Source organism: Prionailurus bengalensis, chromosome A1, assembly GCF_016509475.1.
Source record: "Prionailurus bengalensis isolate Pbe53 chromosome A1, Fcat_Pben_1.1_paternal_pri, whole genome shotgun sequence".
Lineage (NCBI taxonomy): Eukaryota > Metazoa > Chordata > Mammalia > Carnivora > Felidae > Prionailurus > Prionailurus bengalensis.
The window spans coordinates 119,454,225-119,470,596 of NC_057343.1; the positions used below are offsets into that span (position 1 = coordinate 119,454,225).

General features: G+C 42.1%; 1 protein-coding gene across 5 annotated transcripts in view; it reads left to right on the plus strand.

The window, feature by feature from the left end:
* Positions 1-16,372, plus strand: part of ARHGAP26 (Rho GTPase activating protein 26) — a 427,015-nt gene that overhangs the window by 322,706 nt on the left and 87,937 nt on the right. For all 5 annotated transcript variants that reach the window (XM_043589835.1, XM_043589845.1, XM_043589853.1 and 2 more), the window contains exon 18: positions 1,422-1,581. In XM_043589835.1, the coding sequence (XP_043445770.1) occupies positions 1,422-1,581 (160 nt within the window). The remainder of the gene's footprint in view (positions 1-1,421; positions 1,582-16,372) is intronic.

The window sequence follows — 16,372 nt, forward strand, 5'->3', positions numbered from 1 at the left end:
GTAGTAATTTCAGTGAAGGCTCAGTTTCACAACCAGCCCTGAAGGCAGTAGAGCCTCTTCTCCTCCTACCAAATAGAAGTATTCAAGAGAAACAGAGCAGGCATTTATAGAATTGTGTGAAAAATTCTCTGTATAAATAGCACTAAATGGTAGGGAGGTATGTCTGTGCAAACTACTATCTGTGACCAATTTCTCTATAGTTGCTAGTAATGAATAGTTTCCTTTTTCTAACAGGTGATTTAGGGAAGCCCCTAATATTTTCTTAACAGTACTAAATTGAGCCTAACTTTTAACTTATTTGTTGCCTGTAGATCATTTGCATATTTTTATACGCAAGGCCAGCAAATGAACAATTAAGTTTTATGGTTAGGTCATGGTGCCTGGGGTATGAAGATCAGATACACGTTTTGAGTAGTACTTATCCAAAACTAAGTATGTATATTTAGCAGATTACTCAGACCCAGCTACTGCTGACCCTGTGTGTTCTTAGACTTTGAGTATAAGTGACAATATAAACACAGCCATATACATGGATATACACAGTGGTGCATTTTTATTTCTGTTTGTGCCACATGTTTTGCTTAATGAAAGCCACATGTTTTATGTGATGGAGTTTAATACTTTGAGCCTAAAGTGCTGGACTTCGTAAGATCTATCCATTGTTTAAAATTAAGTCTGTTTGGGGGCACTTGGGTGGCTCAGTCGGTTGAGCATCTGACTTCTGCTCAGGTCATGATCTCGCAGTTTATGAGTTCAAGCCCCACATTGGGCTCTGTGCTGACAGCTCAGAGCCTGGAGCCTACAAAGCCTTCTGTCTCTCTTGTGTCTTTGTCTCTGTCTCTCTTCTCTCTGCCACCTCCCCAACTAGTACTCTGTCTCTCTCTCCCTCTCAAAAATAAATGTTGAAAATAAATAAAATAAAATTAGGTTTCTCTTGTGCCTTGTTTGCAAATGTATGAAAGCCATCAAGAGTTTTTATATTTGCACTAGAGAAAATGCTAATGATCACCACAGGAGTTTAAGCAGTAGCGAAGTATAAAAGTCATAATTAAGAAAGTTTAGCAGTTGCCTGGATTTGCAGAGCAGGGATTCAGATGTGCAAAGTTTCACATTTTGGAGGGAAGCTGCTTTGGTTGGTTGGTTGGTTGGTTGGTTGGTTGGTTGGTGTAGGCAAAACAGAAATGTGTAAAGGAATGTCATATCCTGAAAGAGCAAAGTAGCCTGAATACTGAAGATTTCTAAAACTCTGGGGGACAAAAATACAAGTAGAGAAGTCTCTCTTTGGACTTGATATCTGAAGATGTCCCAGGGTCTGGCTCCGGCCAGATGAGGAGTCTGAAGATAGGGGAAGGCACTGGGAAGTCACTATCTATTTGTACAGTCTTTCTCTCATTTGTGCCTTTTCTTTTCCTTCCTCCCAGTGTCGCTAACAACCACAAGCAGAATCTGATGACAGTGGCAAACCTCGGCGTGGTGTTTGGACCCACCCTACTGCGTCCTCAGGAAGAAACAGTAGCAGCCATCATGGATATCAAGTTTCAGAACATTGTCATTGAGATCCTCATAGAAAATCACGAAAAGGTAATATACCATTGGTTACTGTGAGTGAAGAATTTACTTTGGGGGGACCTGAGTTGGAAATGGCATTCAAAGTAGTTGCAAGTTCCCATTGCTAATGACTTTTACACCATGATGCTGATGAAGCTGCTAATAATGGTGGTGGTGTTAGTGACGGTCATCTTGTCATGGCAGCTTTGGCCAGATGGAGAGTAGGGCAACAACAGTGGTTGTTATGGTAGCGGTTGTGATGGGCAGCACTGGTTGAGCCTTTCTTCTGTACCAGGAGCTATGCTAAGCAATTGATGTGGGTTGTCAATGTATGGTCACAACAATCCAATGAAGAGGTACCCTTTTGACCCTCATTTACAAAATGCCCTTTACCCATTTTTTACTTGGTTGTCTTCTCATGAATTTCAGGTTTGTTTGTTGCTTGGTTGGTTTTAATACTAGGGAGAGTAAACTATTTTTATCTTGTAGTGCAGATGTTTTTCCTACTGTGTTTCCGTTCCAGTTTTCTAAATGGTGTATTTTTTCATAGTGTGTGTGTGTGTGTGTGTGTGTGTGTGTGTGTGTGTGTGTGTGTGGTGGAGGGGGAGTCTGTTTTCTTTTCGGGCATTGGGGTTTCTGGTCTTTCTTAAAAAGATGTCTCTCATCGTACATAATAAACTATGTCAACACAGAGCTATCCTTACAGAACTGGAGTGGGGCCATGAAGCTTCATTACATCTGCCCCATCTTAGTTCCCACTAGCAAATTCTTAAGAAGCTTCTCAGAATTCATAGGGTCTCCTAGAATACCATTTGAGAGCCACAGTAATGAGATACAATAAAAAATAATTTTAAAAATGCTGCCCCTCTTAAATGAAGACTCTGCCTAGAATGGTGATCTAATTGTGCTAGATAACCTGCAAAATAAATGTACAGTCAGACCACTTCTCACCACTTGTCTGCACCTGATAACACTCTAACATAAGCCGTCATCATCTCTTGTCTCAATATTTACAAGAGCATCCTGATTTGTTCTCTTCTCCCACCCTTGGCCCCTCTATTTTGATATTAGTCACCAGAGTGAGATTTTTTTTAAGTGCTAAGTCAGATCATACCAGTTGTCTGCTAAGCACTGTCCAGTGGCTTCCCACTTCACTTGGTGAAAGTCAGAGCCCTTACAAGAGCCTAGAAGGTCCCACACAGACTCTGCTCTTGCCTCTTTTACTTACCTCATCTCATCTACAGCCTTCTCTTTCAGTTCATTCCTATGGCCATCTTGACAGCCTTGCCTTTCGTTGCAAACATGCCCACCTCAAGGCCTTTGCAGTTGCTGTCCCAGTACTTGGACGAGTCTTCCTCCCTGTAACTTCATGGTATACTTTCTTACCTCTTTTAGGCCCTCTAAGTGAGGCCTGCCTAGATCTCTCTGTTTAGAATTGCCTACAGTCCCAACTCCAGCATTCCCCTTCCCGTGACTCCTGCTTTCTCTCTCTGTAGCACTTACCTCTTCCTAGCATGCTACATAGTTTACCTCCTCATTAAAATTTTGCCTTTCTGACCTCCACTATAATGTATGCTTCATGCATGCAAGGACTTGGTTTTGTCCACTGCTTTGTCCCCAGGTCCTCATAGGCACTCAGTATATTTGTGTTGGATGAATGAATGGGCTCTTGTGGTACCTGGCCTCCCTAATGGCTCCAAGTGACCCTTGCCTCCTGGTATTCACTGCCTTGTGTAGTCCCTTCACTGCATAGGGGAACCCAGTATTGATCCCAATGTGATCAATTGGCTATTGCAAAAATAATGGAGTATGACTTTGGACACTGATCAAATAAGGCCTTGCAACATTGCCCTTGGCTTGTGGACTTGCTCGCTTTGGGGAAAATAAGCCACCATGTTGTGAGGGCAGTCACACAACCCTGTGGGGAGAAAGTGAGACTTCCTGCCAACAAGCAGACCAATTTGGCCACGAAGTGAATGAGCTGCTTTGGATGTCACACTTTCAGATGATGCAGCCCCCACCGACATCTTGTGTGCAGCCTCATAGAAGACCACTGAGCTAAGCCTCTCCTGAATTCCTGACCCATAGAAACTGAGAGAGGTGCTAAATGTTTTAAGTCACCAGGTCTTTGAGGTAATTTGTTGTAGAGAGTTAAAATTCACTACCCAAGAATCTCTGAGGATAAACTTTCAAAAAGTAACAAATATCCTGCAAAGTTGTGTGAGTAGCATGGCCTCTCTCTTACATGGTTAATAGAGATAGGAAATCATATTATTTATTTGAAAAATTACGTTTTCTTTGTTGCCAACTTTGGACCATCATCCAGCCACTTCTCTCATATATAGTCTAATTAGGTATAGGTGAAGTTTGTGTGATATATGATAAAAATGAACTTGCGAAAAGGGAATATAATTGAATAACAGTTAAAAATGGTTTCTAGAGGGGCGCCTGGGTGGCTCAGTTGGTTGGTCGTTTGACTTTGGCTCAGGTCATGGTCTCGCATCCCGCATCTGGCTCTGTGCTGACTGCTTTGAGCCTGGAGCTTGCTTGGGATTCTGTCTCCCTCTCTCTCTGCTCCGCCCATGCTTGCACTCTGTCTCTCTCTCAAAAATAAATAAACATTTAAAAAAATGGTTTCTAGAGATAAGACACTTGGATTCAAACCTGCCATCTCTTTCTACTTACTGAGTAGATTACTTAACCTCTCTATGCTCATGAAAGTACTTTCAGTACACTTTATCCGCTGCAACAAATAACCCCCGAATATCAGTGAATCAGGAAATAGAAGTTTATCTCTTGCTCACGTAATGGTTCACTGTAGGTATTCTGAGAGTGGCATCCTGTGTAGCAGTTAAGTAATGCATGTTCCTTCCTTCTAGTAGCTCTGCTTTCTGCTCTGCAGATCTCTGTAATCAACCAGTTGGCGAGGAAAATGAGAAAGCGTGGAATCCTGGGTTAAGAGTGCATGAACTAAGCCTCCAAGATGCTTTCCTTATTTTCTTCCACCTTCCATTGGCCAGAAGTCAGTCACATGGTGACATCTAATTGCAAAGGAGGCTGGGAAAGTGACTGAACTGTGTACCCAGAGCAAGGGGAAGCAAGTTTGATGAGCCGCTAGCCAGTTTGCCATGTTTCTTCAGTTGGATTGCTGTGAGGCTTAAACAAGATGATACATAAAGGACTTAGCCAAGAATCTGGCATGAAGTAGGGCTCATTAATGGAAAACTATTGTTTTTAACAGTCTTAACAGAGTTCTCTGAAAATAGAGCTCAAGTCTACTTCTGAATGTCACATGTTCCCCTCTCCCAAAAATAATATTTTTTACAACTTAATCTTTTTGTGAATAAACGATTAAATGTTGAGACAGATATGTGAGGAATGAGCAGTTTGATTATATTCCATCTCCCCAAAGGGCAGTGTCTAATGATTTTTGAACTGTAACTCTTTTTGGTATCTTTGGGCCTTCAAAGCCAGCAAGCATATTCAAAAGTCACAAGATATGGAAAAGGACCAGAAAGTGCTAAAACAATATTGAAACTTGTGTAAACAAGGAGCCATCCTGCCTAGGACACAAAATACAGAAATAGAAATGAAATTTGAAGTGCATGGTCAGGCCTGTAAGTATATGGGCAAGAAGTGGTTGAAAATACACATCTGGTTTGTTGGATTATAAATTATGTTTCTCTCTGCTGGTATTTGTTAAGGTACATACAGCATTAAGAGAGTATTACAGTGCTTCATTATGTGCTCTCTTTCATTAGTCTATGCCAGAGAGTGGGATGAATCACAGTGAGGTTTTATGTTCCTGTGGGAGCCAGTGATGAAGGACTATGAATGAAAAAATTTCTGGGATGAAGGCTCCACCAGAGTGCCTGTCTCCAGTGGTGAGGGAGCTAACGTACCACCTCAATAGAGGACCCCTCGGGGTCCATGATGGGCCAAAGTTTGCAAGACCTGGATATGTGCATAATTCTGGGGAGAAAGTCCTTCATATTCATTCATTAGGTTTGCCTTTTTGGTAAAAACAACTTAGAGTAAGTCAGCTGGATTACTTTTTAAATATACCTTTAGGGCTGGTTGGGTATAAAGTAAGCACTTGTTAGATCCACCTAATAGGAATCCTAAGCATCCATGGCCATCCTTTGGCCTCTGGCTTTTTGGAGATGATGCTTTGGATTAATTTCCTCCCATTTGATGAACTTCAGTCATCAAATCCAGAGCACTTTTGTGTCCTCAGATGAATATTGTCAGAGACTTGTTCTTTAAAATTTAAGCTATTAAGATCTTAGTTAACATTTAATGAGCATTCCCTTAGGCTTGACTGTAATTTTCTAGAAACATGCGCACATACACAAATGTCAATGAGTGACTACTTTTTTTAACTAGCATCATGAGTAGGACAAAATTCTGAAACCCCACATGAAGAAATGCTTTCCAACAGCATCTTTCCATCCTGTCCTCCAGTAAGAAGCATGCAATAGTATATGCCCTCTTGCTTGAAACAAATCTGAATACAGGTCTTAAATATATGGCCCCCACAATTACTGGCATAATACTCCCTCATATTGGTACAAACATTTTGTAGAACGTATTTACTTGGTCCTTTGGAATAAAATTAGGAGGCACCCAATAATAGAAGATGGTACCAAGAGAGGGTGTAGAAACCTAGGCATCTAGCCATTGGACACACACACACACACACACACACACACACACACACACACACACACACGGTTGGGGGGGGAGAGTCTTTTGTTTTTCTTTTTTTTTTTTTTTCAATATATGAAATTTATTGTCAAATTTGCTTCCATACAATACCCAGTGCTCATCCCAAAAGGTGCCCTCCTCAATACCTATCACCCACCCCCTCCCTCCCACCCCCCATCAACCCTCAGTTTGTTCTCAGTTTTTAAGAGTCTCTTATGCTTTGGCTCTCTCCCACTCTAACCTCTTTTTTTTTCCTTCTTTGGGTGGGGGGGGGAGAATCTTAAGATGCCTATTTCAATTATCTATTCCTGCCTAAAAATCATCTCCAAACCTAGTTTCTTAAAATAGCAAGGATTTTTTTTTTTTTTGCCCTCAATTCTGTGGGTCAGAAAATTTGAGGAGGGCTCCTGTGTGTCCCATATGGTATCTGCTGGAATGCTTTGACTGCAGCTGGATGATCCAAGAGGGCCTTAGTCCACACATCTGAAACCTTGGTACTAGTTGTCGCTTGGATACCTTGATCCTCTTCCTGGGGACCTCTGTCTCTCTGTCTCCATGTGATCCCTCATCACTTGGTAGTCTAGGGCAAACTATCAGGGGGGCAAACAGAGAAACCACAAGGCCTCCTAAGGCATAGGCCTGGAATAGACAGAGTGTTGCTTCAGCCACATTCTGTTGGTTAAAGCAGGTCACCAGGCCAGCCAGATTGAAAGGGTGGGAAATAGAACCCACCTCCGCTGGGAGAAGCACTGTGCTCATAGAGGTGAAGGAGCAGTTGTGGGCCATCTGTGCAGGGGTTCTCTCATAAGACCTCACCTTGCATGCCTGGCAGGTTTGCGTGTAGTTTGTGTTGGAGAAGGCATTGCTTTCCTGTGAGAGTCTTGCCCTAAACACAGACAGCTCCTCAGTATTTCTTATAGGAAGCACTCTTCTCCTTCTCCTCAGCATTGCCAATTTTTACAGAACCGGGGGACATTTGGTGATACTGACAAGTTAGTCCTCAAATACCCTTTGAAAGCCTCAGTGTGGGGAACTAACTCATCAATGTCTAAAACTGGAAAAACCTCTTTGTCATCAAAATTGACATTTAAAAGAGAGAGGAGGGGGAATGCTTGCTAGCCAGAAAATTCACTTTTACCTGACGAAACATCTTTTTTGAAGAGAAGGAAAAAGGCTCCTATGTTTGAACTGGCTTAAGCATATGGCTAAAGCATATGGCCAGAAACTCTGTCCTTCACCTCCCCCTGCAGATCCAGCGAGGAGAGCACTGTTTGGAACCGTTGTAGGAAATAAATATCCCACAGTAAGTGGAGGCAGAGAGGAAAAAGCCAGAAGATAGCAATTATGTTTGGGGACTCATGGGGGATCGTCCTTTTTCCATGTTTGGTAATACATACAGATATGTAGGTAATGGATTTTTGTAACGTGCATAGTCTAGAGGTAATATTGGCCGCAATAGTTACCCTTTTTAAAAAAGTTTTTAATGCTCATTTATTTTTGAGATAGTGTGAGCAGGGGAGGGCAGAGAGAGAGGGAGACAAAGAATCCGAGGTAGGCTCCAGGGTCTGAGCTGTCAGCACAGGGCCCATCGTGGGGCTCGAACCTACAAACTGAGATCATGACCTGAGCTGAAGTTGAATGCTTAACCGACGGAGCCACCCAGGCACCCCAGCAATAGTTAACTTTTACTTATAGCTTCTTGTCTACAAGATAATGTGCCAAGCAGCTTTATGTCCATGATACCATTTCATTTTTGTAAGATCAATATTTTTCCTCTAATTTACAAATTATAAACCTGATGTGCAAGAAGTTTAAGAAACAGCCTTTAGGAGAGGAGCTAGGACTGAAATGCTTTCACAACCCAAGCTATTCAAATCTGTTCTAGTTTGTCTCTGGACACTGCGTTGTTTGAGCACCTACTGTTGGCTGCAAATGAGTAAGATCGGACGTTTTTTCCCAAGGTGCTCCAATTTTATCAGGGTACAACTAAGCATGATACCGTGTGCTAAGTGGCATCCAATAAGATGAGTAAAATGTATGGCAGCACCGAGGAGAAATCATTTAATTTTGTTGGTATCAGGCTCAGACAGATAAAGACGTTTTCTAGGCAGAGAAAGAGTTGAGACAAGAGGAACAGCCTTCCAGGGGAACGTCAGTCAATCAGGATTAATTAACTCATGTGTATTAAACTTTACACGGTTGAGAAAGAATGGTGGGTAATATGTTAGCAAGTGGTGGGGGATGCTGCCAAAAACTGTTGGTTTTACCCATTGTCTGGAGTCTTGAAAGCTATAGGAAAGGGTTTGTGTTTACTCCTGAAAAATGAGAACTGTCAGGTTTCCAGGTAAAGGGGTGAAATGATTACCTCAGCACTTTGGAAGGACCTCCCTGGGAGCTGAACCAAATTGTACTTTGATTATTGATATCAAAATCACTTGTTAAATCGTGAAATCATAGAGCTGACCATACTGTTGTAAACTTGTGGCTTTATATATAAAAACAGTTTCAGAGTGTAACCTTTGACTTACAGTCCTTACTTAACACAAGGTACACCAAGATCCTAATTTTATTTGGTTCTTCGTGAGATCTAAAGAAGAATAAACTTAAGAGATTGCCTTTTTTAAACAAACAAACCTGTAGTCACATTTCAAAGGGGAAAGATTTTAAGTCTTGCTGCAAACTTGGTTTAAGGTAACAATCTGTTATGTAAAATGACTATTTCTGTATGGATGCAATCTTTGCCCAGCTCACAGCTGATAACTCTCAGCCTTAAAACATCAAGCAGGCCAATATGTAGGGTTAGTGGCAGGTACCAATATTTATATGCTGCTAGTTAAGATAGTAAAGCAAAATGGTGAGTGCTGTCATTGTAAAATGCCCCAAAGCCTAGGGTTTTTGCTACTTTAAATTTTTTTTTTTTTTGGAAGACTACATTGCCAATAACTTTAAAATTTTAGGTGTTTGGGAAGAGCAATCCTATCAAGGAAACAAACTGCTTTCTTCTTATATAGTTTTAGTTAAACATGAAATCTCTGGTTAATAACGTGTGTGTGTGTGTGTGTGTGTGTGTGTGTGTTACATCTTCCTATTAAATTCCAACCTATAATAGTAGGATTGGACCCACTCGTTCTGTGATGGTCCACAATATTTCTTATGGCTGTGACACTCAAAAGGGTTTTTGCACATGAAGAAGAATGTGCATGTGCGCATATGTGCCCGTGCACCACATGCTTTTATCAGTATTGCCCCTTTTAATGCCTGTCGATCTTTTATAAAAGAAATCATCATGATTCTTTTCCCCGGTTCATCAGTTTGCTTTGGAAGAGGTAGGAGGGTTGATCTTTACATTGTTAATTCTTAGAAATGCCCAAAGATGCCCCCTTTTAAAGTATGTTAACTTTGAATCTACATGACAAGGAGAAGAGCTGGTAACCATGGATGGCCCCACTAAACACTAGGGTAAACACCATGGCCTAAGCAATCTTGCATTCCCATTGGAATGGTAGTGTCTTTCAACGCATTTGTCTTGATTTGAGTTGATTTGGGCCCACCAAACTACCTTGATCTGCTTTTACCAAAATGTCAGTGGAATTGAAATCCATTGCACTGGTGTTGGGGTTTGCACACAAAATGTACATCAGTTAATAGAATACAATTGGCTTGAGCTGTTTTTGGCAACTGACAAGCATTTGGTAGTTTTATTTCATTTTCTTGATATTTCAAGTTGTTGTTGATACGCAACATTAATGATGATGATGGTCCTATCCATGTTAGGTTTAAAAGTAAGCTAGATTTACTTGTATGCTGGTCTGGAATGCTTCCTTCACGGGCCTTTTTACTTTTCTTAAGTGTCAAGTGCGTGCACGTTAATCTTTAATCATGTGATAAGGTTGTGGATCTAAGCATGTATATTCCCTCCCAATAAGCCCCAGATAAACCAATCATTGTGTGAATGTGTAGCTCCTTTAATGTTGCTCAGATAAGGGTAGAGTTTTGTTATGTTTTCGTCTCTTCCTCTCTGTTGACAAAAAGAACAAGAAATAGAATCTTTTTTGAGATAGTGAAAACCCTAACATCCCATGGATTACCCGTGCCATCTACATATGCCCTCCATTACTAAATGGAATTGGTTTCTTCTTGAAGGACTGTTAATAAAACTCCCAAACTACTTTCTAAATTGTTGATCTCTCTGCCAAAATGCTGATAGCGATAGGACATTGGACTTCCAATTGTCCTTAAAAACCCTCTCTGTAGCTGTAGCCTATGAATTTGGTTTAACTGTTACTATAAATGAGCCCTATTACGACTTGCCTGGCTTTCCCATGGAAAGGCGCTGGGTTTATGGCTTCTCGGGCCCTAAGTGGCCTTGCTGCACTGTCTGTCCATGAGAGGGAGTGGGCAGTCTGCGAGCCCTGCTTGGTAGTTCCAGCCTTCCACTCCCAAAGCAGACAGTCCTCACGTTAAACAAGCCCAGATTTGTTGATCCTTTAATACTTGGAACTGATGAATTTGTGTCTCAGGAAAACATTCAGTCTCTTCTGTTTTGCTTTGTAATCCCCAGGCCTCTGTCATTGATTTATTGTCTGAGAGCTACTTTGCAGTTACAGACCAGGAACTCTTCATCATGACCTAATTTTCCTCCCATAAAAATCACAGCACATAATAAAGAGTGTACCCCACACGTTTTAGGGAAGCTCCTAATCCTTGTAAATTACAGGAGCATGTATGAACGGGACCGGAAGAGGTGTAAAAATGTGTATGTGCCATGGCTAAAAACAAATTTAGCAAGTGTCAGTGGTCTACAGTGTCAAGATGGGCCTCTGGCAGGCAGGGGGGGCAGGCAGTGAAATTTGAGTTTTGTAGATGATGCAAAGGAAAAGAACAGGAAATTTTAACATTGCTGTAAGCAGTTAAGATCGATGTTTTGCAAAGAGCAGTAATTAAATTTGCACTTATAAATTAAATCCTTGTGTCCTGACTGCAAATAATTCATTGTTGAGTCTCCACTTATTTCCCTTCTTCCACTTTTTTATTAAATGCAGTAATATCTCTTGAATGCTGAGTGTCAAACCGTGTTAGGTGTTTCAGTCTTCGCCACAGTCCCGGGAGTTTTTACAGATGAGGCATCTGAAGGTCAGAGAGTTACACAACTTGTTCAGAGTCCCAGAACTACTAGTAAGCAACTAAAGTCAGATCCATTGAACTGTAAAACTTGTATCCTTTTTGTTTTGTCCTCTGTCTCTCAAATTAATAATAGGTATAAAGACTACAGGTGGTTAAGATCCAGACAGTCGTGCTAAGTTTCCAGTCCAGCTACGTGCACATAGGTGACCTTGGACAAATCAGTTTATCTTCACGGAGTCTTAGTTTCCTTGCATTCACTATGCCAAGAATAATAGTACCTTTCTTACAGAGTTATTCTGAGTAAAAATAATGAGATAATTTATGCAAATAACTGAGCATGATGGCCACTCAATACCTATTGGTTATTTTATTGTTATTTATACCACTACCATCTCTAGCCCATTCTTTGCTAGGTTCCGTGTGCTCAGTGCTTCATGTGCCTTAGCTTTTTAATAGCTCTGTGAGGCAGGCATAGGATACTCCTTGTTTACACAAGAGAAACAGGCTCAGAGGGATTGAGGCTCTTGCCTGAGTTGAACCCAAGTCTGTCTAGCTCCCAAGCCTCTTTGCTTTCCACCCATATGACAAGTGTACATTCCTTTCCTGTGCTTTTTGTGGCCTTGTGACAGTGATGCTGATTATCAGTGTTGGTGAGGTCAGTGCAGCTGTAGGTGTTGCCCACTGAGTAAGCAGCAGAACCTGGACTCCACCCGGTTCTGTGTGACTGCAGAGCCCAAAGTGCCCTGACCACTCTCCTGACCACAGCTTAAGGAGAAACAGGAGTTTGGTATTTATGGGACTGCTAATTCCACTTATAGGAAGCTTGAAATGGAGAATACTTGGAAGAGTATCCAGAGTTGTATTTTTATTTTACAGTTTTATTCCTCAGTAGCTTCCAGAAGGCTTATAGCCTTCCCAATAAGTTTTTTTTTTTTAATGATTATTTTTGAGAGAGAAAGTGCAAGAATGGGGGAGGGGCAGAGGGCAAGGGGGACAGAGGATCGGAGCGGGCTCTGCACTGACAGCAGGGAGCCCAGTGCAGGGCTTGAACTGACAAACCCTGAGATCATGATCTCAGCCCAAGTCAGACACTCAACCAACAGAGCCACCCAAGCACCCCAGCTTTCTGAAAAACTTTTATTTCTAAGGCGTTCCTAACCAAGTCAGAATTAGTTTGTAAGTTTGGATAGAATTAACAGGCCACTTGGGGCACAAAATAAATCCCCGCCCCCCTTGTGTATTCATTTGGAAAGTCTCTGTGACATGAATAGATTGTTCCGGCCACATGGTAGAGTTCCATAAATCCATTGTTCATAGGTGATGGGAACTCACCCTTCCATCATTCAGCAGTCATTTGTACACTGATTGTTCTGAACAGAACAAAGGAAACCTCGTTGGATTTTCTTGAAATTATCTCTTCCAAGCAAAATAGGATCGGAATAACCAACAAAACTGTGAAAAATTCAGATTCGCATCAGAATTCCAAATTGAGCTTTTGGCACAGAGACAAACTCTTGGCCTGGCTAGAAGGCGGCCAGACCATAAGCAGGCTTGAAACAGCTCGCATTTGTTCAAGTTTCAGAGTTAAATGAACAACAGTATTTTGGGGAATGATTTCCCAGTCTCCTTAATGTAAGTTTGTATCCTCTGCGCTGGTGGTCGTGAGGTCTCATTTACAGAGGTGCCCTTGCACTTCAGAAACACATGTAATCACAGTGGCGATAGTCTTGTGTCCGGCACTTTGCATTTTGGCGCATGAGAACAGCCCCATCAGAGCTCTTCGGCGGCCTGGGCCTGGCTCACATCGAGGCCCAGAGAGCTGGCCTTGGGGACTGTAGTTCTCACCCGAGATGGTGCTGGTTTCCCAAACAACTTTTCTTTCAAAGAAAGCTACCTGTGTGCAAGAATCAAATACTCTCCTATGTTCCCACATCTCTTCCTGCTTGGTGTGTATCAGCATTGCTTTGGAAGCAATTTTTCACACATCTGCCGAAATCCACGGCCTTTCCTCACAACTCAAGTCATCTTTGTTTCCCCAGCATTTCCTACAGTTTTTAGGCAGGAGTACAACCACCACATTTTTGGTGACAGTTGAAATTAATATGCGTATACATTATCTCTGTGCCCATTATAGTTGCGCGAAGAGCTCCAAAGCTTGGAGGCCAGACGTAAGGGGGCGGAGGCCTCTCACTAAGTCTGAATTCATTTTCAGATGTTTTCAGCTATCGGGATGGCCGAGAGGGCTGTACTTGAGGCCAGAGGCAGAGGGGTGCTAAGAGGCACCATTACCTGTTGAAATCCGTGCTTGTGGGTCTGGGGCATGGCTTCTATAGTGAAGATTGGCTGAAGAAGCTGAGCTGAAAGAATGAGACGGCTGAAGAGGTGGAGAGTGCAGATGGGAGAAGCCACAGCCATAGATTCCGGTTCCCACCCCTCTCCTGCTTTGCTGTGCAGCAGGTCAGGAAATCTCTCCCGTGGCACGCTTACCCTACTTTACATGCTGAATTGACCTGCGGCTTAGAGAGAGCTCACGTGAGTACCTAGCACAGCACCTGGCGTGCAGGCACGGATGATCACATATAGGAGCAAGGTTTACATGTCAGTGATATTCGTGTGCCATGAGGTGCTCACCCGGGAGTAGGCCCATGGCTCAGTGTTGTTTCGGGAACACAGTAAAGGGGAGAAAGCCTCTTAGAGGCTGTGGTCCTTGAGCTCATTAAGAACCATGGTTTCTTTTTGCTTCCCTCGCAGATACTCAGGAGACTTGTACATATATATGCATAGCGCTGGTACTTATTTTTAGGGGTGCCAATTCCTCTGGAAGCTAGGACGTTTCTGTTGTTTTTGCTTTAAGTCCCCTTCTCTTCTTACCCCCTCGCCCCACTTGAACTCAGTTATGTTGTGATTCAGTTTATTTTGTTGAAAATTCAGTCCCCTAGGGAAAATATGATAATGCTGTTTTCAGACAGCTGTGTTTGGGAGCGAGACTGACTTAACCAGCTGGCTGGCATCATTGGAGCCCAAGGACTTGCCAGCCCATGGAGCGCAGCTGTCTTGGCTAAAATTCTCATCATTCTTATGACTTTGCTTTCTATATATCTGCTTCAGAGTTCTACTTTAAAATGTATGCACAAAGAAGAGAGGGCCATTAGTCTGTGGTGTGTCTAATGCCATCCATAGTTGAAGGAAGTGGGGTACCCCTACCTTTCTCTTGTTACTCATGATTGTTGAGAAAGAAGAAATCCAGAAGGAGGCTAGCTCCAGAGTGACAGATGATAATGAGTGGATCAATAAATATTGATGTCTTAATACAGTGTGGTTGTCATATAACCATTAAGAATCACGTTTACCTTTTTTTTTTAATGTTTATTTATTTTTGAGAGGCAGAGATAGCACAAGCAGGGGAGGGGCAGAGAGAGGCGGGGAGACACAGAATCCAAAGCAGGCTCCAGGCTCCGAGCTGTCAGCACAGAGCCCGACCCGGGGCTCGAACCTACGAACCATGAAATCATGACCTGAGCTTAAGTCGGATGCTTAACTGACTAAGGCTTACCAACCTATTTTTTAAACAAGGGAGAAACGTTGAAATATACTGTTAGATGTATGGGATACTAAAGTATGTAGATTATATAATCCCAATTAGGGAAGATGTTCTTTTGACATTAAGTGAGATAACTCACACAAAACACTTAACCTGGCACCTGGCATATGGCAGATGCCCAGTAAATCACAGCTACCGGATGCAAACTCTCCAGCCACGGGGAACACATTTACCTCGTGCAGTGCTAGACCCAGAGTCCTCGGTATGAAGTAAATGCTCGGAAGATCTTTCTTGATTGAATGAATTAGTGTGACTATTTTTATGTGTTTGAAAAGAAATCTAGAAAAACCCAGGGAGACAGCTTTCTGTGTTATCTGTGATTGTATCTATAGTTGTGGCAGTTTAACCTGTCTGCCTTGGTTCTTCATTATAAATGGTGAGGACAGTCCCTGTTGCTCCAGATCATTGAGAATTGAATGAGCCACATGTAAAACACATGCAGTGACTATTCCCCAGGGAACTGACATTACATGGCGGCTGCGGTAATCATGGCAAGCACTGTATAAGTGTAGCTGTTATCATAGTTCTATCAAACTTATATCTGTAAAAAGAGAAAAAATTGTCATGATTTTAGTCTATTGTTTTCTTCTTATTTTCCCTGGGACTTTTCTTTTTTTTTTTTTTTTAGTGAAAGCTTAAAAGAAAAAAGTTCATAAGAAAACTCACATGTTTGTAGTAGTTACCTTTAAGTAGTGGAATTGGAAAAGTTGTTCTCTTTTTTTTCTTGATGCTTTTCTACATTTTCCAAATGTTAGTACTGGTTACATTTGTCATCAACCTTCCCCGCCCCGCACCCCCCCCGCCCCCCGCCTTTTAAATAAGAAAACACTCAGCATCAAAGATGTTGCACAGCTCCTGAACTAGAAAGCAGGCTCCATCTAAGGATGACAGAGGACCCAGAACTGGTGCCCTGCTCTGGACTTCTTCTTGGAATGTTATTTAAATGCATGTTTCACATTCTAAGAAAGTTGTGAAGCAGTCGTTAAGAACTGGTCAATAGAACCAGTGAGGAAAAGTAAAGGGGTTTTGATTAATTGGTTCTGGACAAAAGGTAGTCAGAAAGCTCAAAGCCTTGGTAATAGACCATGGCTTGTATTTAGCACAATACATTCCCATTTCTCCTGGAAAGAACAACCGACAGAACATCAGGGGAAGTGACAGCAGAAGGGGCTAGAAATGGAAGGAAATAGTCCCCAATATCCAGGATATGCTTCTGAAAGAAAACATTTAATATCATTTCTGAGAGACGTTTCAAGTGAAATCCTGAGCAAATGCTGGTGGTCTTTTCGGGTCTTTTTCTTGCTGATTCTTTCATACCACCAAGCTTTCGGTTGTGCTGGTCGGGGCCTGTGCTTGCTCCCCCACTCACAGCAGCGTGTGACCCTTTTGTGA